Genomic DNA, 26,422 nt, shown 5'->3' with positions numbered 1-26,422 from the left:
GGACCTTGCTTTTAAACTTGAGTTTGATGACAGAACAGAAGAATCGATCAGCTAGCTGAACACGTGTTTAGCTCCAGCACAGGAGAAAGACCTGATTGGATAAAGCTGCTACACTGGCAACACAAACGGAATCTGCAGTTCAAAAATAAACTAAATCCATGGTCTGTCTAAGTCTCCTGCTGCAAAATGATCTAAGAACTGTTTCGGCTGTGGTTCAAACAGTCATCTAGCTAACTTTCATCAGTGTCCTGCTGCCAGAGCTACTTGTAAACTGTGTGATAAAGTTTGTCCATGTCTGCTGCTCATCCAAGACAAGAGATGTTTGGCGAATCCACCTACCAAAACTGACTACACTTTACTTAACAGACACTTTGTATTCATCAAAAAGATTAAAATGCAGCATAAATGTGAGCAGACCTACTTCCTCAGCTAAGGACATCCATCTTTTTTTTCGACACAGGCTCAGCAGTTTGTATTTTGCCTAACACATCTACAAAGAGCACTTCAGTGATACACCACTAAAACCACCTGATCTTCAACTGGTTACATACAAAAAGAAAATAATTCCTGTGTTAGGCTGAACATCACCCTTTTAGGCAACACTGTTCTACCCCCATGTGCTGCTCCTGCTGCTTTTGTGATCTCTACAAACACATCACCTGCTTCCTGCTTCCCTGCTGCCCAGATATTGACTGTGTGCATAAAGTGAAACAACTCTGAAAAACAACTCTCATGCCTCCGAATGAGGCAAGATTTTCTTGTAAAAACAAGGGGGGCCTAGAAAAAAAAAGTTTAGGAGCCACTGCTGTAGACAAACACCAGGGTCCTCTCTAACGATGGCTGCCACCCTCACATCTTACACACACACACAGACAACTCTAACATGTTGCCCCATCTCACAGGCCTATGCCTTCCCTTCAAGGAGAGAGATTTACGCTCTTTTCACTGAGCTGTTGCCTCCCTTCTTCCACAGAAGAGCAGGAGGGCCCCACTCTATCTACTTACTGGAATGGCCACTGTGTGTGTTTCTGTGTAGAACACATGTGATAGAGCATAAGACACGTTTGTGAAGCTAACCTAAGTGACAAAGCGATACTACTATTGCTAAAGTGATATGGTTAAAATATATGATCAATACATAGAATAAAGAAATTTCCACCACATGGCACAGAGAAACCTGCAGCGTTTGCTTCCTGCAAACTGTCTGCAACAGAACAAACGTTTTCTACTGTTGAAAAAGAAGCTCTTGCTGGTGTGTGGGCTGCAGAGAAAATGAGAACATATTTGTGAGGCTGATGTTTCACTCTGCAGACAGACCTCCAAGCTCTGACAACGCTGCTGAGCACCAAAGGCATTCATAGGGCGAGAATGAGTATCACCCGCTGGTCTGCTGTTATTTACCGCCCAGGTTCTCTGAGTCATACAGCTGACTGTCTATCTCGTCTGCTTCTGCCTGTTTCTTCACATCTCACTTCATATGCAGATCTTGAAATGGTAGCTCAAATTTCTGCCATGTCGTCACTTCCAGTTGCTGATTTTCACTCTGCCTGTTCGACTTGACCTGAACTGTTTGCTCTACGCTCACAAATACAAAGTGTTTTGTCTGCCGCAATCAAATCACTTGCACCTTATTACAACATCCATAATGAACTCTCAACTCTAAGTAATTATGTTCTCAGAGGCTCAAGGCTTGTTGCACCATGTTCAACGAGACCTAAACTGATCGCACAAAGGATTGTGAACACAAAACAAAGATTAAGAGACTTCTACTGGTGGCATCGACTGACTCCTACTCCAAATGGCCAGAGCTTGCCTTTTCATGTTCTGCTAATACTACTGATGTTATTCAGTTTATCTCATCTGTCTTTAGTCCTCACAGCAACCCAGAGAACATTGTAAGAGACAACGGTACACAGTTTACCTCTGAATTGTTCACCTCATTCCTCCAAAATAGAGGCATCTCACAGCAGAACATCTGTCTACTACCCAGCTCCAAATGAAGCAATTGAACAGGTTCATCGTGAACCTCTGCACCTGCATCCAGACATCAATCCAGCAGTCACAGCCATGGAAGCAGACTGTGTTGGATTGGCTTCAAGTTTACTGTACAACACTGCATGAGACAACTTCCATCTCTCCCTATGAACTCTTACATGGAAGAAAGATGCAGCCTGAACTGGACATACTATGTTTGCCTTCTGCTGTAAGAAATATCAGCTGAAGAGGCAACGTTACACTGATGCTAAGCATCAAGTATGGAAGCCATCTCACAGGAGAGAGAGTGAGGATGAGGAAACCACATCATTATGTTAGAGAACCCCAAATTTACTCCTCCTGACCTGGTAGCACGCAACTTAAGTTTTTAAGTTAAATAAATAAATAAATGAAGTGAATGAACAGTCATTTTGCTGTTCAGTTATGTCCTACAGCAACTACGACAACATTTGTAGACGAGTTCCTGAATTTATGTTTCAAATCTATGAGGCACCGCCTGGAAAATAATTGAAAATAAACACCTTCAAGCACGGAGAATACAACAGAATAAAGATTGTTGTCAATAAATGACAGTTAATCACAGCATCACTGCAAACAGCAGATAAATCAGCCTAAAAAATTATAATCAGTACAGCTCTGCTTATTTTCAATGAATTATATAAAATCAGAATTTCTGAATTTTTCTTCAGAGTGTTTCAATCACCAGAGAAAGAAATCTGATTAAACATGGCAGTCATGTAAATGCAGGAAGTTAGTGTATAAAAAATGAACCTGTTGTTTTGTGGAATCGAGCTCATTTCTCAGTCTCTCCATTTCTCTCTCCATCTTCTGTTTCTCTTTCTGGGCTTGACTGATGTTTCCAGAAAGCTGCAATTAAAGAGAAACAAAGACAGAGAAGACAAAAGTACCTTTTTATGTTTTTTGTTATAGCATGTGAGTGATTACACAGAGTCAACAAATTAATTACTATATGGAATCACAAGTTTGATATGATATAAACTGAAGAATGGAGAACCTAAAGAAACAACTGTATTTAAATTTCATTATAAGTAAATTAATTAAGCTTTGTCTTAAATTAAGAGTTTTCATATGAGAAGCAAGTATGTGTGACATCAACTCACACGGTCTCAATGAACTCAACAAATTTCTCTGTACATTTTCAACCAACAACAACACCCTGCAATAAAAGACAGTCTTCACCCTGATGAGAAAACACTGAATCTCAGAGTGACTGATGTCTGTAAAACTCTGAGGAGAGTGAGTGTATGAAAGGCAGCAGGACAACATTCAAGGACGAGTACTCAGAGAGTGCTGAGCAGCTAGCACACGTCCTTACAGACATCTTTAACACCTCGCTGGAGCAGAATGTTGTTCCATCATGTTTCAAATCTGTCACCATATCTCCAGCGCCCAAAAAATCCACCATCATGCGTTTTGCCCTTTGCATTAACTCCCTTAATAATGAAGTCCTTGTAGAGTCCCTTCCACATCAGTCTTTGGCCAAACCGCTCCACAGAGCGATGTCCTCTGCTCGTTACCTGAGCTTTACAAGAACAGTCACGTATGAATGCTGTTTGTTGGTTGATCATCTGCCAGGAGGTGGTGAGAAAACTGACCCCTCCCACAGGCATCAACACCCCCATGTGTATCTAGCTGCTGGTGTTCCTCACTGACAGAACTCACTCTGTGAGAGTGGGAAACAGCATCTTCAACTCCACCTGTCTCTACATTGTTTACTGAGCCCGCTGCTTTTCACGCTGCTGACACATGACTGCAGCGCTGCAACTTCCTCTAATCGCATGATTAGGAACGCAAATGACACAACAGTGGTGGGTCACATTATGGACAACACAGATCTGTCCTATAGAGCACCGGTGCAGTGTCAACAATCCTGAATGACAAGAAGACCAAGAACTTGATCATCAACTTCAGGACAAAACAGTCCAGTCATTCACCACTAATCACTGACAACAGAGCTGTGGAGGTAGTCAGCAGTGTCAACTTTCTGGGGGTACAGATAACTAAGAAGTTAGACTGGTCACCAAACACATCAGCACTGGTTAAATAGTCTCAGCAGTGTCTGAGCTTCCTGCTTCCTTCCAGGACTTCTCCTCCATCCATCCAGGATGTCGAGCACAGATGCTGTCTCAGCAGAGTCCATAACATCATCAGAGACTCCGCCCACCCCAATCATGCACTGTTCTACCTGCTGCCCTCTGGAAAGAGGTTTAGCAGCATCAGGACCAGGAAAGCCAGATGTTACAATAGTTTCATTCTCCAACCATCAGCACACCAACCACCCACTCTGACTGCCTCCCCCTCCCCTCTGTCCCCCATGACTGTATATTTACAGCAGTGTCATTTCATGGCTGAAATGATGATTGTACACTTTTCTGCTGCTGTTCGATATATTAAAGATCCTGCACAGGTTTTCTTTGCCACTAAAAATATTTCATAATCCTAATAACATTTCTTTACCTATATTGTTACACATTTATCCAAGACTCGTTTTTATATTTGAAACCTTTAGACTTATTTTTATTGATTTATTTATATTCTACAGTCTGATGACGAGTAAATGCACCACAATTTCATCCTGATGTGCACCAACTGTTCTGAATGACAATAAAGTGGTGATTCTGTTCTATTCTGATAGCTTTATACAAAGAGATTAAATCAAAGCTATTTTATGTAAATATAAGTGAGCTGATGTAGCCTGATGTTAACAACATGAAGTGTTGTGGGACGAGCTGAAAAATGTGTATAAGGTGGAGTTATAAGTGCTTTTGTGGTCAATGATACAAAACTGCAACAATGGAAGGAAACACACATGTGTGTGATTACACAATACAATCACACATTCATACATAAAGAAATAATAAATTAAGTTCTATATAGAATTAAGAGCCTGCTATGATATAAATTACAAAAGGACGATCCCAAAGAAACACATTCATTTGCATTTCATTATTAGTTAATAATTAATTGAGTATTTTAAATTAACAGTGTTGATATAAATGAAAAAAACGAAGATGATGAGTTTCTGCATGTCATCACTTTCTTTGGATGTAAACATGAATTATAATCTTGTTCAATATATAGAAACAGTTACTTTTATAGACATTTGGTGTCAAATAAACAAAATAAAAGAATTTTGGTGTCTTGTGTTGGTCAGTAAAGCATCAGTGTCAGAATTAAATGTAAAAAAATAAAAGCATTTTTTGTCTTTTGCCTTTGTTTCATCGTCTCTACGCATGCTCAATCATCCAGGTAAGTTTTCAGTGGGAGAAACCTTTCGTCACTCATCCAAGTGACTCTTCAGTCTCAGCTGACTGCAGGTTTCCCCAAATCTTATAAACAGTACATTTGCATAATTAATACGAGCACCACTGAAGGAACAATGGGCTGTGAGGTCAGATCCTTGATCAACATCATCATGTTTAAGGAACACGTCTGTTCAGTGACAAATAGTTGGAGATCAACATATTCCTAAATAAAAAATACACAAAGAACGAGGTTGCCACGTTCTTCGGTCATTTTGCTGTTCAGTTATGTCCTACAGCAACTACGACAACATTTGTAGACGAGTTCCTGAATTTATGTTTCAAATCTATGAGGCACCGCCTGGAAAATAAATGAAAATAAACACCTTCAAGCACGGAGAATACAACAGAATAAAGATTGTTGTCAATAAATGACAGTTAATCACAGCATCACTGCAAACAGCAGATAAATCAGCCTAAAAAATTATAATCAGTACAGCTCTGCTTATTTTCAATGAATTATATAAAATCAGAATTTCTGAATTTTTCTTCAGAGTGTTTCGATCACCAGAGAAAGAGATCTGATTAAACATGGCAGTCATGTAAATGCAGGAAGTTAGTGTATAAAAAATGAACCTGTTGGTTTCTGGAATCGAGCTCATTTCTCAGTCTCTCCATTTCTCTCTCCATCTCCTGTTTCTCTTCCTGGGCTTGACTGATGTTTCCAGAAAGCTGCAATTAAAAAGAAACAAAGACAGAGAAGACAAAAGTACGTTTTTATGTTTTTTGTTATAGCATGTGAGTGATTACACAGAGTCAACAAATTAATTACTATATGGAATTCAGAGGCTGACATGATATAACTTGAGGAACGGAGAACCTAAAGAAACAACCGTGTTTGAATTTCATTATAAGTAAATTAATTAAGCTTTGTCTTAAATTAAGAGTTTTCATATAATTGAAGCAAGTATGTGTGACAACAACACACACTGTCTCAATGAGGTCAACAAATTTCTCTGTACATTTTCAACCAACAACAACACCCTGCAATAAAAGACAGTCTTCTCCTTGATGAGAAAACACTGAATCTCAGAGTGACTGATGTCTGTAAAACTCTGAGGAGAGTGAGTGTATGAAAGGCAGCAGGACAACATTCAAGGACGAGTACTCAGAGAGTGTGCTGAGCACAGATGGGCAATAACGCGTAATCCGATTACATTTTCAAGTAACGAGTAATGTGATAGGTTTAGGTTTTTGGAGAAGTGATCAGTAATTAGTAACTATGTCCTCTGCTCTTCACCTGAGCTTTACACATCTGGAGGACACAGTCACATACAATTTCAGCATTATGACACCCCCCACCCCCACCTCTGTCTTCTGAGCGATGCTTTCACTGACCTTTGATTCCAGTGTAGGAAATGTTTCCATCAGCTTCTGAATGATTTCATCCTTCTCGTTCTCAGATACGATGATCTGTCAGAAAGACAGACAGATGTTGATGTTTCTGCAGCGCTTTGTTGATAAAAGTGACAAAATTATTGAAGCTTCACACTGTGAGCAACATGTTTCCAACCATTGTGTCCTGATTGGTGTTTATTTTTCAGTGATACAGACTGTAGAGAGTAATATGTAAAGAATCTAAATGATTTTATTTACAGTCATAAACACACAAAAACTAAAATCACTTTATTTCTTAGACATTTTATTTAAACACAACTACTGAGGATTAGTGCAACTCTGTGCTACTCTGCTCCAGCTTATGACCTTCAACCACACAAGTCTCATATACTCTACAGTCTAATAGCACATTTATTTTTGTTGTCAGTTTAAGGTTTGTAGAATAATAATGAACTTAAACATAACCACAGCTTTTACAAGGATACAGTAACGTGTCTTTAATGAAATGAACCTGAGCAATATTCTCACTCTTGTCTTTGTCTCTTCACTCACAGTTAATCACATCAAACGTAACAATAAACAGAAGTTTTAAATCTCACTTCACTTACTGCTATTTGATCAGGTGTGTGATAACATCAATATTTAATAGCACGCTCAAATTTCAACAACACAAAATGCTCTCAGTTTAAAAAAAAAAACAACCACAAAATAAATAAAATAAATATTCAGCTGTGGTAGATTCCTGCATATCAAACACACTGATTTTACAACAGACTTTTTCATCTTTGCTGTGGAGCATTTTTTACAGTGTGTCATCCTATTTTTCCCACATATTTGGGAGTTTGCCTTGTAACCGGAAGGTTGCCGGTTCGAGCCCTGGCTTGGCCAGTCTCGGTTGCTGTGTCCTTGGGCAAGACACTTCATCCGTTGCCTACTGGTGGTGATCAGAGGGCCCGGTGGCGCCAGTGTCCGGCAGCCTCGCCTCTGTCAGTGCGCCCCAGGGTGGCTGTGGCTACAATGTAGCTGCCATCACCAGTGTGTGAATGTGTGTGTGAATGGGTGGATGACTGGATATGTAAAGCACTTTGGGGTCATTAGGGACTAGTAAAGCGCTATACAAATACAGGCCATTTATTTACCATTTTACATCCATAAAATCTCTTTTTCTCATATTTAAGACCTTTAGATTTAGATTAGTTTATTTATATTGTACAGTCTGATGGTGAGTAAATACTGATGTTTACAATTATACAATTCACAAAGAGAGTTAAATCAGCAAAATCACAATGTTTATAAACTGAAAGACAAACCTCTGGATTTTTGTCCTCCAGCTGATTCTTCCGTTTATCTGATGTTTGTTGGAGCTGATTGATGATTTCAGTATTCTTCTTCTCTGACTGCAGCTGAAATGTTACATGAAGAAAGAGCAGAAGGAAGAAATCTTCATGTTTAAGACACAATAATGAAACACAACCAGAGTCACATTAAAACTGTATGATGTAAATATAAGGGAGCTGAACCTTTCACCTCAGGACGTGACAAAACGCTGACATGTTACACGTTGGGAAAGAGAGCGGTCTCAAAGGAGATGTTATTATTTTGCTTCTTTGTCACTGCTTGTAAGAACCCTGTTCATGCTGTATTGATCCCTTTGCAAAGGTTTTAACTTTCTTTTAAAAAATCTCAGAAAATCACTTTGATTTATTTTTTCCACAACATCCAAAAAATCTCTGTACAGAGAAATTTCTGCTGTGACTGATGTTTGGCTGTAGACTGCCTGAACATGCAGATCTTAAACTGAGTGGGGAGGGTTAGGACAATGAGACCCTGACATCCAGCACATATTCTTACATGTACACTTCCTGGATTCTTTTTTATATTTCAGACCTTCAGATTTGGTGAGTAAATATTGATGTGCACTCTATTCATGAAGAGAGTCGAGTCAGTAAATTTTAAATGTTTACAACTGAAAGACAAACCTCAGGAGAATTCTTCTCCAACTGATCCTTCAGTGTTGCTGTTGTTTCTTTCACCTGCTGGAGCTGCTGTTTGATGTTTTCAGTAATCTTCTCTGACTGCAGCTGAAATGTTACATGAAGAAAGAGCAGAAGGAACAAATGTTCATGTTTAAGACACAATAATGAAACATGACCAGTCACATTAAAGCTGTATGATGTAAATATAAGGGAGCTGATGTAGCATGATGCTAACAACATTAAGTGTTGTGGGATGACGTCAACAATCTTGCAGTGGTAGGATTTCAAAGTTGTGTTTGGTTAATGATACAGAAACTGCTGCTGGACAAAACTGCAGGAATATAAGTGCACAGGTCTGTGATCATTGGGAGGATGACAGCATCACATGTGTCCATGTTTACCTCTGTGTGCTGAGAGATGCTGAGCTTTGAGTCCAGTGTAAGAAGTGTCTGCATCAGCTTCTGAATGAATTCAGTCTTCTCTATCTCAGATTTGATCATCTGTCAGAAAGAAAGACAGATGTTGATGTTTCTGCAGCGCTTTGTTGATAAAAGTGCCAAAATTACTGAAGCTTCACACTGTGAGCAACATGTTTCCAACAATTGTGTCCCCTTACACAGTCTGATTGGTGTGTTTTTTATTGATACAGACTAGGGCTGGTACGACGCGTCGACATAATCGATTATGTCGACACGTAAAATACGTCGCTTGTCAAAACAATGTGCGTCATTGCTTGTCACACAAGCTGGCCACATACTGAATAACTGTCTAATGTAAAGCTTGTGTTCACTTTGTGAAAGCTTGTGTTCCACAACAACATTTACTTTAAGTAAAAAGTGTTGTTTTAGGGCAGCAACAGGAGAGGCAAAAGTGTCACCTGTATTTGGAAGTGAGTAGAAAATTATTTGTCCCTCTGTTTTTAGGAGTAACGTAAAACTTTACCAACAAACACAAAAAACAAAAACAGTCTAGTTGTTTTGTTTTATAAATCAGATTTTATAAATGTTTTGTTTGTGTGTGTGTTTAAGTAAAATCTACTTTTATTTTTGGAGACACTACATTAAAAATCAAATATATCCTTTGGGCCTTCATTTATTTAAATTATTTAGATAATTCAAATAAAACATTTAAATACATTTTTCATCGTCACTTATTTGTATGAACCAATTTATTTAAAGCTTTAATGTGACTGGTCGTGTTTCATTATTGTGTCTTAAACATGAACATTTGTTCCTTCTGCTCTTTCTTCATGTAACATTTCACCTGCAGTTGGAGAAAAAGCCTCAAGAAATATGTACAATTGACAAAAATAATAAAAAAAAAATAAAATAATGCAGTAAATAATAAAAAAAAGTTTGGACATAAATATATTTTAAAACAACAGCCTAGAAAGGTACTGTACAGTGCTCTACAGTTTCACTTGGTTGCAGTTTTTGAGTTAATTTGATTCATTATTGTGTCTTGAACATTTCTTCCTTCTGCTCTTTCTTCATGTAACATTTCACATGAACACTGAAACCATCAATCAGCTCCTGCAGGAGAAACAAGCAGCAGAGAAACTGAAGAATCAGTTCAAGTCCAAATGTCACAAGGTTTGTTCTTCCACTGTAAACATTTTAATATGCTGACAAAATCCTCTTTATCTCTGTATTGTAAAGAGTTATGAAGGAAACTTTAGATGTAATTTTGTTTATTTGACACCAAATGTCTAATTGATTCTAATTCTCTTATTTCTATATAGAACTTAATTTATTAACTTTTTATGAATGAATGTGTGATTGCATTGTGTAATCACACACATGTGTTTTGCCTTCCATTGTTGCAGTTGCAGAGTAAGGAAGGAAAATTATTTTGTTCATTTGTTGACTGTTAAAGTATTTCTATACATAAACATGTTGCTCACAGTGTGAAACTTCAGTAATTTTGTCACTTTTATCAACAAAGTGCTGCAGAAACAACATCTGTCTTTCTTTCTGACAGATGATCAACTCTGAGAAGGATGAAATCATTCAGAAGCTGACGGAAACATTTCCTGCACTGGACTCAAAGGTCAGTGAAAGCATCTCTCAGCACACAGACGTAAACATGAACATATGTGATGCTGTCATCCTCCCAATGATCACAGAGCTGTGCACTTATATTCCTGCAGTTTTGTCCAGCAGCAGTTTCTGTGTCAGTAACCAAACACAACTTTGAAATCCTACCACTGCAAGATTGTTGACATCATCCCACAACACCTAATGTAGCTCCCTTATATTTACATCATACAGCTTTAATGTGACTGTTTGTGTTTCATTATTGTGTCTTAAACATGAAGATTTCTTCCTTCTGCTCTTTCTTCATGTAACATTTCACCTGCAGTCAGAGAAGAATACTGAAATCATCAAACAGCTCCAGCAAGTGAAAGACAGAGTAGAGAAACTGAAGAATCAGTTGGAGAAGAATTCTCCTGAGGTTTGTCTTTCAGTTGTAAACATTCAAAATGTGCTGACTCAACTCTCTTCATGAATAGAATGCACATCAGTATTTACTCACCAAATCTGAAGGTCTGAAATATAAAAAAAGAATCCAGGATGTGTACATGTAAGAATATGTGCTGGATCTCAGGGCCTCATTGTCCTAACCCTCCCCACTCAGTTTAAGATCTGCATGTTCAGGCAGTCTACAGCCAAACATCAGTCACAGCAGAAATTTCTCTGTACAGAGATTTTTTGGATGTTGTGGAAAAAATAAATCAAAGTGATTTTCTGAGATTTTTTAAAAGAAAGTTGAAACCTTTGCAAAGGGATCAATACAGCATGAACAGGGTTCTTACAAGCAGTGACAAAGAAGCAAAGTAATAACATCTCCTTTGACACCGCTCTCTTTCCCAACGTGTAACATGCCAGCGTTTTGTCACGTCCTGAGGGGAAAGGTTCTACAACAAACCTTCTGTGTCCCTATGATATGCTCCTGGTGGTAACACACGATCCAGCTGTTTATTCCAGCCCTAACCACAGCCTTAATCGTGTCAGACAGTGTTTTTCAAAGCGATGAGAAAGTAAAATAAATGTACATGTGTAGATTCATTCCAAACGGTTCTCATGTTTCCAAACGTCTAACATACAGACATGTTGGGTGGGCGAAAGCATAACATACCGACGATTTGTCACAGTGTCGATATGTTACGCTTTGGGATAAGAACATGTTGCTCCTTTATGGCCATCGTGTGGATACAGTCTTTGTCTGTTCAGTTGTAGGAAGCAGGATGTAGAACCTTCACTCATTCTTTGTTTAACAAACTTTAGCCACATACCAAAAGCACAATGAGGATAGAAGAGGATGAAACACTGTAAAACCTGCTCCACAGTAAAGTAGAAAGTTAGATTTTTTTATTTTTTTTTAAAACTGACAGCATTTTGTGCTGTTAAAATTTGAACTTATTCCTTATTAAATATTGACGTTATCACACACCTGATCAAATAGCATTAAGTGGAAGTGAGATTTAAAGTTTATGTTTATTGTTACGTTTGATGTGATTAACTGTGTGTGAAGAGACAAAGACAGGAGTGAGAATATTGCACATGTTCATTATATTAAAGATGCAGTTGAAACCAGATATTTACAGACACTTCAGAAAAAAAACATTTTTCTTTACTGTCAAACATCAAATCAGAGTAACATTTTTTGTTAACATATTTTTTGTATTTGTGAAATGTCCGAATAGAGAAAGATATTTGTTGTGGGTTTTTTATTACTTTCATCAGAGTCAGAAGCATACATGCACTTCTTAGTATTTAGTAGAATTACTGTCAAACTGTTTCACTTCAGCCAAACGTTTCAGATTTCCTTCCACAAACTTTCTCAATAGTTTTCTGGAATCTGGGCTCACTGAGACAGAACTGGTGTAACTGGGCCGGGTTTGTAGGCCTTCTTGCTGTCACTCACCTTTTCAGTGCTGCCCACAAATTCTCTGTGGGACTGAGATCAGAGCTTTGTGATGGCCACTCTGACACCCTTTGTTGTCTTTAAAACACTTTGTAACTAATTTGGAGGTATGTTTGGGGTCATTGTCCATTCGGAAGACCAGTTTACATCCAAGGTTCAACGTTGTGGCTGATGTCTTCAGATGTTGCTTAAGCGTGTACTGTTTACGTGATCTATTTTGTGAAGTGCATCAGTCCCTTCTGCAGCAAAACAGCTCCACAACATGATGCTGTCGCCCCCACACTTCAGAGTTGGGATGATGTTCTGAGGCTTCAAAGCTTCCTCCTTTTTCCTCAAATATAAAGTTTATCATTACAGTTCAGTTTTTGTTTGGTCAGACCTCAGGACATGTCCCCAAAGATTAAGATTTTTGTCCCCATGTTGCAAACTGTAGTCTGACTTTTTTATGATGGTTTTCAAGTATGGCTTTTTCCTCCAAGAGTAATCTTTCAGCTCGTGGTACAGGACTCACTCAGTGACGCTGTTTTTCTAGTGTCAGTCAGCATCTTCACAAGGTCTTTTCCTGATGTCCTGGATTTGTTTTGCACATTTCACACAAAAAAATTCCTCTTTTGGACTCAGAATCTGTCTCCTTCCCTAGCGGTTTGATGGTTGTACGTTCCCATGTTTTTATACTTGTGTATTATTGTCTGAACTGATGAACGTGGGACCTTCAGTTATCTGGAAATTGCACCAATAGATGAGCCGCACATGTGGAAGTCCACAGTTGTTTTCCTGAAGTCTTGTTAGATAAAGACACAATAAACTTAGTGCATGAAAGTAATGAAAAAACATGTGTTCTTTGTCTTTATACTGACATTACACAAATACAAAAATATGTTAACATTTATTGATCTAAAACAAAACAAAAAAGTTTGACGGTAAAGAAAAAAGTTTTTTTATGAAGTGTTTGTAAATACCGTAATTGTCGGGCTATAAGCCGCTACTTTTTGCACAAGCTTTGAACCCTGCGGCTTTTAGTCAGGTGCGGCTTTTCTATGGATTGTCCATGAGCGGATTTGTTTTGTTTGTTCCGCTGTTGTACGGCACTACGTTGCCTGGCGGAAGGATCGGGGTTCAAGAGTGGTATGTTGGTCACATGTCCATCCGCCAGTAGTGCCGTACGAAGCACAAAAAACAAACTTCAAAGTAGCGCTACGCGTTCAGCTGGAGGCCTGGTGTGCGGCGATAAACTTGCAAAAAGCAAGTTATGCCCAACTCCACCATTGGATTCTGACAGCGTGGAAAAGTGTGAAAACATCCACGATCACCAACGGATTTCGAAGGGCTGGACTGCTGCATGATGGAGAGGACTCTGACACTGACAACGAGGATTTCTTTGGTTTTGAAAGTGACAATGAAGGAGAGAAGCTGAGAGTGGATGACGAAGCCACCCTGAGCCTGTTCGTTTCCGACACTGGAGGAGAGGACTTTGGTGATTTTAGTGGCAGGAAGAAGAGAAAGATGGAGTGACTGACTTTTCTTCTTGTTAAAGCCGTGTCACTGCACCCGAGCCTAAAAGGTAGTCAGAATCTATTTTTCTGGTGTGCTGTAGGTTATTGTTATGTACTACATTTGTTACTCATTTATGAAGCACAGTACATGTTTTGTACTTGTAATTACCGCTACTTGTACATATACCCTAAAAGGTTATGCAAATATGTAGCCATAACTTGTTTTTCAAAATATTAATAAAAGGGATGTGTCTCCAAACAGCCGTCTCTTTCCTACTGCGGTCAAGTGAGCCCTCACTTCGTAAGTGAGGGCTCACTTGACCGCAGTCTCTTTCCTGACAATTCGCTTTGTGCATATTCTCTTACATATGATAAGTCAACATTGAAACACCTGCGGCTTTTAGTCAGGTGCGGCTAATGTATGTACAAAACAGGATTTTCCCCTGATTTTAGCTTGTGCGGCTAATATTCAGGTGCGCTCTGTAGTCCGGGAAATACGGTATCTGGTTTCACCTGTGCATTAAAGTATCCTTGTAAAAGCTGTGGTTCTGTTTAAATCCTTAATTATTCTATAAAATTCACATTGACAAAAATAATAAAGGTTTTTTTCAGGCATCAGAGTCTACAATTTATTGTCAAGGTCATAACCTGGAGCAGAGTAGCACCAACACTCATTTGTTGTATTTAAATAAAGTGCTGATGAAATAAATTGACTTTAGTTTAGTGAGTTTGTGACCGTAATTAAATTAATCATTAAAATAACTGCACCAATCAAATTGAGTAAGAGGACACAATAGTTAAAACATGTTGCTCACAGTGTGAAGCTTCAATAATTTTGTCACTTTTATCAACAAAGTGCTGCAGAAACAACATCTGTGTGTCTTTCTTTCTGACAGACGATCAAATCTGAGATGGAGAAGGATAAAATCATTCAGAAGATGCTGCAGACATTTCCTACACTGGACTCAAAGGTCAGTGAAAGCATCTCTCAGCAGACAGAGGTAAACATGGACACATGTGATGCTGTCATCCTTCCAATGATCACAGACCTGTGCACTTATATTCCTGCAGTTTTGTCCAGCAGCAGTTTCTGTGTCATTAACCAAACACAACTTTGAAATCTTACCACTGCAAGATTGTTGACATCGTCCCACAACACTTAATGTTGTTAGCATCATGCTACATCAGCTCCCTTATATTTACATCATACAGCTTTAATGTGACTCTGGTTGTTTCATTATTGTGTAGAAAAAACTCCAGGATTTGAAACAAACAGCAGAGCTGCTGAAGACTGAGCTGGAGTCCAGAAGTCATGAGGTTTGTGTTTCCATAAACATTATGAATTTGTTGACTGAATTTGTAGAATCAAAGTGCACACCAGTATTTTTCTACAATATGTGTAGAAAAAAAAATTCTAGGCTATATTTATTTAAGAACATTAAAAAGTCTCTCTGCATATTATTAGTGAGTTATTATTAGCATATGACAAAGATTCTATGATATGCATATTATCACAGAATCTTTGGATCTTTGAGTTTAAACGTGTTGAGACAGTTTACAACCAGAAAACTGTTTCTGATAGAATGAAGAGTAGACTGATATATTAAATATTCCTTTATTGGGGGAGAAAATCAGACCATGTCATAACTGCTTTAAGTCATACAGAATAGATATCAGAGCCTTAAACACAGTCGTAAATTCCCACAGTGTGCACTATGTGCTTCGAATATTGTGTGTAGGTTTTGTTTCATACAGATCACCGCAAAACATGTTGCTCACAGTGTGAAGCTTCAATAATTTTGTCACTTTTATAAACTAAGCACTGCAGAAACATCAACATCTGTCTTTCTTTCTGACAGATGATCAAATCTGAGAAGGAGAAGGATGAAATCGTTACGAAGCTGATGAAAACATTTCCTACACTGGAAACAAAGGTCAGTGAAAGCATCGCTCAGTAAGTAAAAATAACATGATTCTAGTTCATCTAAACCTAAATCTATGTTAACTGGAAGTAGAGTTTAGTCAACAGTCCACAACTGATTCTCTTCATAGCTGGATCACCCAGATTAAACTACTTGGTGTTACTATAAATCTCCACCTCATGGTCTCAGCATAGAGACTCTGTCATTAAGAAAATGAGACAGGCCACAGCTGTGGTTAGGAAATGCTCCGTCTAAATAAGATGTTATTAACGCACGATCGGATAGATAATAAACATTTTTAGCTTCCAGTACAAACTAAATTACACTTTGGCTTCTTCTTATTTATAAAGAAAGCAACACTGTTAAACACAACACATGTTTTCTCTGCTCAGCTGCAGTATTGTATGAAATACACAATCATGCTACACGGTGTGTAACAAACTGCAATTTAGTAATTCCTTGATCCAAAAGCAATTTTTAAAAAAAATCGTTATATTGAGAGCATATTTTAAGAGGAATAAACTGCCTTAGAGAACTAGCTACTATTCCTAATTTAAAAATAAAAATAAAAATGTATTTACACAGTTTTTGATTATTGTAAATATTGTAAGAGGGTTTTTGATTTTTATGCATTGTGCACGAAGACCAGCAATCACTGTTGTGGGAGCTAATGGGGTTCCTTATATATAAGTAATAAATAAATAAAAAACACTTAATGTTGTTAACATCATGCTACATTTCACCTGCAGTGGAAGAAGAACACTGATATCATCGAACAGCTCGTGCAGGTGGAAAAAAAAGCAGAAGACCTGAAGAAGCAGCTGGAGCCCCAAACTCATGAGGTTTGTCTTTCCATTTTTCTATAATTGAATAGAATAAAAGTGCACATCAGCACTTACTCACCAGCAGACTTTACAGTATAAACGAAAAATAAACAAATCTAAATCTAAGGGTCTAAATATATCATCCATACATGATCTTGAGGCAGTCTACAACCAAACCTCAGTCAGTGTCATGGTAAATTTTCTGTGGGAGTTGTGGACTCTCAGGCAAAACTGTGCTGGAAATAGTTTTATTCCCAGAAATCAGTGACGTGAACATGAACTGGGAACTAACTCTTTGAAATACTACTACAGAAACTTTCTAAACAGACAAGACACACAGCGAGACCGAGCTCACAACACCAAATAGATGAGACACATATATCATATACACAAGAGGACATCAGGGCAGAGAGGAGACACCCGGGAAACACAGCTGGACATGATGCACACAGGACAGGAGACTGTCAGAATAAAACAGCAAACATGAGAAACACACACTGAGACACACTGAGTGCAAATGAGACGGAGAGACGTGACTGGGGACCAGAAAGGCAAATAAGCATGGAGACAAGACTGAGACACAAATAACAAACAGAACTAGACACAAGAGGACGGGGAACACAGAGGGAGGGCTTATTCTAACCTAAACACCTTATAGCATAATATAAATGAAACCAACATAGAATATTCAAACATTATAAAGTCCAGAGACCTGGAACCACTGTGTCACTGACTCAGGACCATGACAGTCAAAGCAGAAACTTCACTTCTGGTGTTTGTGATCATGCAGAGGATCAGCTGTGTTTCAGCTTCTCATTAAACTAAAGCTGCTGCTTCACTTTACATACATGATTTGTTGGCTTTATGTGATGGTGCTGCTGTCATAGGCTGATGGAGAGGAGTAAACTCACTGCTGTGTAAAAGGATCGTTCCTGATGTGATTGTCATTCACATGTTAGAAGCAACAACTTTCAGTTTTCCAGTTTAGATTTCAATCTGAAAAGTCTCCTGTTGGTCTCAGTAGAGAGCATTTCTTCCTTCTTCTCTTTCTTCATGTGACATTTCACCTGCAGTGGACGGAGAAAACTGAAACCATCCATCAGCTCCAGCAGTTGAAACAAGCAGCAGAGATCCTGAAGATTCAGCTGGAGTCCAAAAATCAGCAGGTTTGTCTTTTCATCATAAATATTCTGAATTTGCTGACTCAGCTCTTTATGAATAAAATAATAGTAAAAATCAGTATTTACTCACTAACAGACTATTTAGATAAATAAATAAAACTAAATGTAAAGGTGTGAAATATATTTTAAATATGGATTTGGAAGCTACACATGCTGCTGTCGATCTCAGTAAATAAACAGTCACCTTCCTCCCTCTACAGGGATTTTTAGATGTTGATGAAAGAGGATGAAACACTTTACAATCAACTCTTTGGTAAAATGTTTTTCCCATCAAATCAGTGTTTTCTAACTTTGATATGCAGAATCTACCAGAGCTGAATATTTGGTCTAATGTAGATTTTTCTTAAACTGACAGCATTTTGTGTTGTTGAAATTTGGTTCTATAAACTTTATATTGGCAGCAATAATAAAATTTCTTTCCACTATGTTTTTATTTATTGTTCTGATTACAGTTCATAAGCTGAAGCACCAACCCTCAGCAGTTTTAGTTGAGTTTAGTTTTTATGAGTTTGTGACTTTACGTAATTTAGATCCTTTACATTTTATCATTTATCTATTTCACATTTCATTACAACAGCAATGTTGATCAAAGTGCTTTACAAAAATACAAAATAACTAGTAAAATAATTTATAATATTAGTACCAAACATCAAATACCAAATAACTCTCATACTCTATTAAAAGCCAGTGAATACAAATGTATTTTAAGATAAGATTTAAAAGATTGACAGTAGGAGTCTGTCTGATGTGTAGGCGTCGATTATTCCACAGTTTAGGAGCTACGACTCCAAACGCTCAATCACCTCTGTGAACCAGCTTTGACCTTTGTATGGCTAAAAGCAAAAGATCATCTGATCTAAGAGACCTAGAAGGTGGTCAGACAAATACCTGAGAGCCTGTCCCTTCAGGGCTTTGTAAGTTAACAATAAAATTTTAAAATGAATTCTGAAGTGAACACGGAGCAAGTGAAGAGAGGCAAGCACCGGGGAAATATGTTCAAGTCTTTTAGTTTGTGTCAGAAGACGAGCTGCAGCATCTGGACCAACTGCAGTCTTGCATGGCAGGTCTGGTTAACTCAAACATTTAAGGAGTTCCAGTAGTCCAGCTGGGATGTAACAAAAGCATGGATCGTCCTTTCAAAGTTTTTAAAAGATAAAAATGATCTCACCTTAGATAAAAGCCTAAGTTTGAAAAAAGGCTGCTGTACAACTGAGCTGATCTGTTTTCAAAGGTGAAATTACTGTCAAATACAACCCCAAAACTTTTGGCATGTGATTTAATAAAAGGCTAAAAACTGTGCAGGTTCAAATGAAAGTTTCTGGGATTGCCACATAGTCCAAAAATTATGATTTCAGTTTTGTTTTCATCAAAATTCAGGAAGTTAAAGGCCATCCAGGCTTTAACTTCACAGAGAAACTGAAGTGAGGCAGAGCAGCTTCAGTTCAGTTGAAGAAAGATCTGATTGTCATCGAGATATGAATGGAAACAATATTATATTTTCCAAAAAATAGTCCTGGAAGCAGCATATTAATAGATAATAAAATTGGCCTTAGTGTAGATGCCTGGGGAACACCACAAGTAAGGGGAGCTGAGGAAGAGATACAATCTCCAAAGCTCACAGAGGAAGTCCTGTCAGACAGGTAAGACCTGAACCACTCTGATGGAAGGACCTTGATGCTGCAATGCTCCAATCATGAGATCGAGATGCTGTGGTCAACAGTATCAAAGGCAGCGGTCAGATCCAAAAGCAAAAACAGAGCTGAGTCTCCTGAGTCAGAGGTTAATAAAAGATCATTAAGAACTTTTTAAAATTTAAACCAGACAGAAACCTCTCAAGAGCACATCGTCCATTTACAAAAGATTGCAGCTGAACAAATACAATCTTTCCCAAATTCTTCATAGGAAAGGAAGCTTTGAAATAGGCCTGAAATTTGCGAGGACAGATGAATGGAGATTATTTTTTTAAGTACAGGCTTTACAACAGCTTGTTTAAAACAGGCTGGCACAACACCTGAACTAAGACCGCTGTTAAAAATCCTTAACATGTCAGAACTGCAGTTTTCGTGCAGTTTTTTATCTTATTGATTTTTTTTTTTTAAGTAATAGAAAATTGTTCCAATTATTGTTGGCACGATAGCAGCTAAAAAGCTTGAAAAGTGTAGAATAAAATCCTTGTGATATTTTGAAGGTGTGTATACAGCTGCAACACCAGAAGTTCAAAACTTTATTAAGAGTCACTTAAGAGTTATTTGCAGGTGAGCTTCATCCTAGAAACAGCAGCCACTCCACCACCACGCCTACTCATCGTCAGCATGGTAAGATATTCAGTCTGAAGGTAAAAGTTCAGTAAAACAGCTGGACTCACCGGCTCTCACAAGCTTTGATCCAGTTCCTGATTAGTGAAGAAGTCCTTAAGAATTTATTTTTAACAAAACTTTTAAGTTTTCTTTGCTAGCGATCAAGCATTAACGAGACTCAGTGGGACCAGTGGCTCAGCGGCTGATGTGGATGCCCGACCTATCAGCCGTAGGTTCTGAGGGTTTACTTCACCCTGTGAGGAAGGGGAGGATGCTGGCGTGGGGTTATTGTAGTAAACCCAACAAGAGGTGTAAGCCATATACAGAGAACACCAGTAATCGAATCCAGTCGGGATAGCATGAAGTGTTTTTGCAAATCATGCCAAGGTAGCCTTCATTTTCACTAATAAGCCAATGCATTTTACACGGCATCTACGACGCTCTCTCAGTTGAAGTACAGTTCAGTTCATTTTTTATTTCAAACATGTGTATTAACAATCATTACAAAATATAATTCCATTCATTTGTTTGAAAAGGAGTAGGCAGAAATATACACTTATTAGTCCCTACCCCCTCAAACAGAGACCAGCTGGAACTCCTGACAGGAATTGTGGGGAGAAGGTTCCCTGATATCCACGACAGCAATAAACAGGTTTTAAATAAGAAGATCTTTTAGCCAAAGGTGTTGGTGATTATATACAAGCAGGAAGTTAGCATTTTTAAGACAAATAATAAATAAAACATGTACAGTCTGTATCATTAAAGTGAGAGGACACGATGGTTGGAAACATGTTGCTCACAGTGTGAAGCTTCGATAATTTTGTCACTTTTATAAACGAAGCGCTGCAGAAACATCAACATCAACATCTGTCTGTCTTTATTTCTGACAGATGATCAAATCTGAGAGGGAGAAGGATGAAATCATTCAGAAGCTGATGGAAATATTTTCTACACTGGACTCAAAGGTCAGTGAAAGCACCTCTCAGCACACAGAGGTAAACATGGACACATGTGATGCTGTCATCCTTCCAATGATCACAGACCTGTGCACTTATATTCCTGCAGTTTTGTCCAGCAGCAGTTTCTGTGTCATTAACCAAACACAACTTTGAAATCTTACCACTGCAAGATTGTTGACATCATCCCACAACACTTAATGTTGTTAACATCATGCTGCATCAGCTCCCTTATATTTACATCATACAGCTTTAATGTGACTGGTTGTGTTTCATTATTGTGTCTTAAACATGAACATTTCTTCCTTCTGCTCTTTCTTCATGTAACATTTCTCCTGCAGTGGAAGAAGAATACTAAAATCATCAATCAGCTCCAGGAGGTGAAAGAAACAGCAGAGAAACTGAAGCAGCTGGAGAAGAAGAATCAGAAAAATCTGGAGGTTTGTGTTTCCATTATAAACATTTTGAATTTACTGACCCAACTCTCTGTGTGAATAGAATAATTGCACACATCAATATTTACTCCCCATCAGACTGTACAGTATAAATGAATCAATAAATCTAAATCTTAGCATCTCAATTATAAAAAAAAACTCCCAGATATATACATGTAAGAATATAAGACAAAACAGTGTGCATGCATAATAAGGTTGATTCTGTTCATCTGGACGTAACGTTTTCAGTGGGAGAAACGTTTTGTCACTCATCCAAGTAACTTCTTCAGTTTCAGCTGACTGCAGGTTTCCAAACCTTATAAACAGTAGATTTATATAATTACTTAAAAAATCAGCAGCACTGATGAACAATGGCCTGTGCGTGCATATTATTAGTAAGGAAAAAGTAAAAGCTGGTTTTAGTTTTAGAAACTCTAAATTGAAACTAAGATATTTCCTTAGTGTTATTTACAAATATTAATTGATGTTTTCCAGCTTATATTTACATAATACAGCTTTTATTTCCAGCTTTATTTAAATCCTATTGTTTTACTAATATTGTGTCTTAAACATGAACATTTCTTCCGTCTGCTCTTTCTTCATATAACATTTCAGGGTGAGACAGACAGTGAAATCCTCAAACAGCTCCAGCAGGACAAAAAAACAGCAGAGAAGGTGGAGCAGCTTCAGGTTTGTCTTTCTGTTATAAACATTCTGAAATTACTGAACTCTATTTATAAATAGAATAACTGCACACATCAATATTTACTCACCGTCAGACTCTTTAATATAAATGAATAAATTGATATTAGATTTAAATCTACGTGTCTCAGTTAAATAAATAAAAAAATCCAGGATATATATATGTAAGTATATAGAAAACAAATTGTCCATGCGTATTCCCAGAAAGTTGATTCTGTTCATCTGGACGCAGCGTTTTACATAATTCATTAAATCAGCAGCACTGATGAACGATGGGCTGTGCGTGCATATTATTAGTAAGTAAAAAGTAAAAGCTGGTTTTTAGTTTTAGAGACTCTGCATTGAAACTAAGATATTTCCTTAGTGTTATTTACAAATATTTATTTATGTTTTCCAGCTTATATTTACATAATACAGATTTTATTTCCAGCTTTATTTAAATCCTATTGTGGTATTAATATTGTGTCTTAAACATGAACATTTCTTCCTTCTGCTCTTTCCTCATATAACATTTCAGCTCCAGGCTAAGACAGACAGTGAAATCCTCAAACAGCTCCAGCAGGACAAAGAAACAGCAGAGAAGCTGAAGCAGCTTCAGGTTTGTCTTTCTGTTATAAACATTCTGAATTTACTGAACTCTATTTATGAATAGAATAACTGCACACATCAATATTTATTCACCATCAGACTCTTTAATATAAATGAATAAGTTTATATTAGATTTAAATCATCTGGACGCAGCGTTTTATAATATAAAACACTAAATCATTAAATCAGCAGCACTGATGAACAATATTTACATAATACAGCTTTTACTTGACTCTGGTTGTGTTATCATTATTGTCTTAAACATGATCGTTTCTTTCTTCTGCTCTTTCCTCGTGTAACATTTCAGCTCCAGGGTGAGACAGATAGTAACATCATCGATCAGCTCCAGGAGGCGAAAGACACAGCAGAGAATCTGAAGAAGCAGGTGGAGTCCAAAAATTGGGAGGTTTGTGTTTCCTTTATACTAAATGAGAATTTGCTGACTCGGCTCTCTTTGGTAATACAGAATAGAACAGAATAGCCACATTATTGTCATTCAGAAGATATAGAGTTAGTGTCAGTATTTACATCAAACTGTACAATATAAATAAACATTACCCCACCACACACTGACTTTTTATTATTATTATTATTAAAGTGAAATTTAGAGAGTCCAGTTAGAGAAAACGTCTTGATGCAAAGATCCAGATGATCATAATGTCTCATTATTTAGTGTAAAAGCATCAACAGCATCAACAGCCTGATTCAAATCATCTCACAAAATTTCAATGAAATCCAAGTCAGGGGAATGTGGTGTTATTCTTCCACACACAGTGTCAGTCTGTCTCATCTAAATGAGCTTTTATACAACAAGTGATTCTGTTTGTGGTGTGAGTGCAGAAAGGCCTTCTTTTCATTACCCTCCCATACATATGTACAAATACACATCTTCAGCAAGATGCTCTGCAGGGTTTTGGAGGTGATTCATTCTGACAGTCCGCTGCATTTGCAGCTCCTGTACTTTTCTTGGCCTGACCTGAGTTCAGCCACAGCTGTGCCTGTGCTCTTCTATTTCCTGATTACTGTCCTTATAGATGAAACTGAGTTTAAACCTCTGAGAGATGTTTTTGCAGCCTCCCCCTGAACCACAGTACTGACAATCTTTGTTTTCAGATCTATTGAGAATTACTTGAGTGACAATGCTGTCACTGTTTAGTGTCAAAGAGAAGCACAACTTTAAAGTTTCCACCTTAGATACATTTTCTTATGATTGGACCTGCTTGCCTATGAAGTTCAAGGATTAACAAGCTAATCCAACTGATTTAGTGTTGCAAGTAATCAGTATTGACCAGTTCCATGCATTCAAATCAGTAAAATTACAACGATACCCAAATTGTTGCACAGCCAGCTTTTACATCTAACTCCATTCTGTACGTCTAAATACTGCTTCAGTAAAAATAGATGTTTGTGAAACACTCCAGTACTCAGATGTAGGACATGAGGAGGAAATGAAATAAATGCCACTGTTATCTTTTTGTTGAATGAAGAGTGAATTTTTATGCAGGGAGAGATGTTCCCAGATGTTTTCATATGATTGTTCATTTCAAAACCTTTTAACACATAATTCAAAAACAGTTTTTGGTGACACAACATAAACCTGAACAGATATGTATGTGTGTCTGCTGAAATTCTCACCATTCAAATATGAAAACTGCCCACATTTAGATTAAGTGCTTAACTTCAGAAAAATTCATTAAAGAGATAAAACGCTTGAATTGTTCCTTTTCGGTTTAAATCCCGACTGAACAGTTTCAACTTTACAGAGAAATCTCAACACTGGGTCCAGATCTGGTCCCTGTTCTGCCTGATGTCTGATGTAGAGGATCAGCTCTGTTCCAGCTTTTCATTAAGACAAAAAGCACTGCTGTTTCACTTTACATGCATGATTTCTTTGCTTTGTGTGATGGTGCTGCTGACATAGGTTGATAGAAACGAGTAGAAACAAGAGGAAGTTTATTTTTATTCTTTTATTGTTACGTTTGATTGGATTAACTGTGTGTGAAAAGATAAACACAAGAGTAAGACTATTGCAGATGTTCATTTCATTTAAGAGATGCTACAGTATCCTTATAAAAGTTGTGGTTATATTGAAATTCATAATTATTCTTTAAATGTTGACAGTAATAAGAAATGTGCTGTCAGATGTCAAAGTAAATGGGACCATTATTTGTTGTGGTTCAAGACAAAAAAGAGCACGTGTTAATAATAATCAAGGAGCTCATTAAATGTCAGTTAAACATTTAAAAATAACTAATACGAAATAAACTAATCTAAATAAATTAGGATATTGCAAAAGTGATTAGAAGAATATTTCCATTAAAAATATACTGATGTTTTCATTTCTCTCTGCTATTTGGAAAAGATGCTCTGGGCTGAGAAGAGGAGGAATGATGAAACTGACAGAAAACTCAAAGAGGTAAATCTTTTCACCCAAAGCGTTTAGCTGCTGTCGTCTCTCTTTTATCTCTTTGTATACAATCCAAATTTGGAATTTCTTCACAAACATTAATTTTCCAGCACAAAAACATATTTCAGTTCATAGCTGTGATCTTTTTCTTCATCTCTCTTCTGTCCTTTAGTTGGTAAAGCAGCTCCAGTACGAGAAGAAGAAAACTGAGAAAAATCTCAATGAGGTAAATCTTTGTCTCCTGCTATTATCTGTTTTCTACATGTTCAGGTTACAATCACACATGAGAACAAACCTCAGACACCAAATAACTGTTAGTGAAGCTCATGTTTGTTCTCACTGTTTTCAGACTTCATCATCAACCACTTTATATTTACATAACACATGTTTTAATTAATTTTGAACAGATTTTTTTTCTTTAGTGAAGTTTGTGAATGTATTGTTATATCATGTCTTATAAAAGAGCACGTCTCCAGTCATGTGTCCTCTCACCTGCTGTTGGAGAAAAAGTATTCAGACTTAAACAATCAGCTCTAGCAGGAGAAATCCTGAAAAAACGAAAGTCCAGAAATCAAGGATTTCATCTCTGTTATAATCCTGCTGAATTTTCTTCTTAACATAAAAAAATGCAAAAATGTTTCAAAAAAAGACAAATGCTGAAAGTCATTAACTTGGATATTTAGCATACAGAAAATAAACATTTTAATTGCAGTTCATCGTTTTATCTCTGAGCCCACTCTCAGTGTTTTTGTCTAAGGTGGCGACTGCACATTAGGTTTATGAATCTTTAAACTGGATCCATTTAAACAATAAAGGTCACTGCCCCACAGTCTGATAGAGGAGACGTTGCTCACACATCAAAGTGAATTTAATTTGACTGAACAGATATTCTTGCTGTGTGACTTCTAATTGCTGCAGTGTAAAAGAGACTCAGCAGTATTTATACGGTTTTTTGCATCACACAATTAATGGATGCACACTGATCATTCAGTAGTTTTAGTAAGGTACAGTTTAACAGCTCACACATTTAAAATGTATTTGGCAAGAAGAGATTGTAAG

General features: G+C 37.4%; 2 protein-coding genes across 2 annotated transcripts in view; one reads left to right on the top strand and one right to left on the bottom strand.

Moving 5' to 3' along the window:
• Nucleotides 1-2,410: 2,410 nt before the first annotated feature.
• LOC120746870 (butyrophilin subfamily 3 member A3-like) overlaps nt 2,411-26,422 on the bottom strand; it is a 310,219-nt gene continuing 286,207 nt past the window's right edge. Inside the window, exons 9-14 of the mRNA XM_040052373.1 lie at nt 9,034-9,132; nt 8,636-8,737; nt 7,967-8,059; nt 6,627-6,731; nt 5,895-5,990; nt 2,411-2,868 (exon numbers count right to left, since the gene is read on the bottom strand). Coding sequence (XP_039908307.1) covers nt 2,716-2,868; nt 5,895-5,990; nt 6,627-6,731; nt 7,967-8,059; nt 8,636-8,737; nt 9,034-9,132 — 648 coding nt within the window. The 3' untranslated portion in view covers nt 2,411-2,715. The remainder of the gene's footprint in view (nt 2,869-5,894; nt 5,991-6,626; nt 6,732-7,966; nt 8,060-8,635; nt 8,738-9,033; nt 9,133-26,422) is intronic.
• The window catches only part of LOC120746829 (chromosome partition protein Smc-like), an 86,296-nt gene continuing 69,939 nt past the window's right edge, over nt 10,066-26,422 (top strand). The window contains exons 1-9 of the mRNA XM_040052328.1: nt 10,066-10,224; nt 10,613-10,681; nt 10,994-11,086; nt 14,949-15,023; nt 15,301-15,369; nt 15,912-15,986; nt 16,724-16,816; nt 17,872-17,964; nt 21,167-21,241. Coding sequence (XP_039908262.1) covers nt 10,138-10,224; nt 10,613-10,681; nt 10,994-11,086; nt 14,949-15,023; nt 15,301-15,369; nt 15,912-15,986; nt 16,724-16,816; nt 17,872-17,964; nt 21,167-21,241 — 729 coding nt within the window. The 5' untranslated portion in view covers nt 10,066-10,137. The remainder of the gene's footprint in view (nt 10,225-10,612; nt 10,682-10,993; nt 11,087-14,948; nt 15,024-15,300; nt 15,370-15,911; nt 15,987-16,723; nt 16,817-17,871; nt 17,965-21,166; nt 21,242-26,422) is intronic.

This window comes from Simochromis diagramma, unplaced genomic scaffold, assembly GCF_900408965.1.
Source record: "Simochromis diagramma unplaced genomic scaffold, fSimDia1.1 OVJJ01000365.1, whole genome shotgun sequence".
NCBI classification, from domain to species: domain Eukaryota; kingdom Metazoa; phylum Chordata; class Actinopteri; order Cichliformes; family Cichlidae; genus Simochromis; species Simochromis diagramma.
This window is presented reverse-complemented; position numbering and strand designations above follow the sequence as displayed.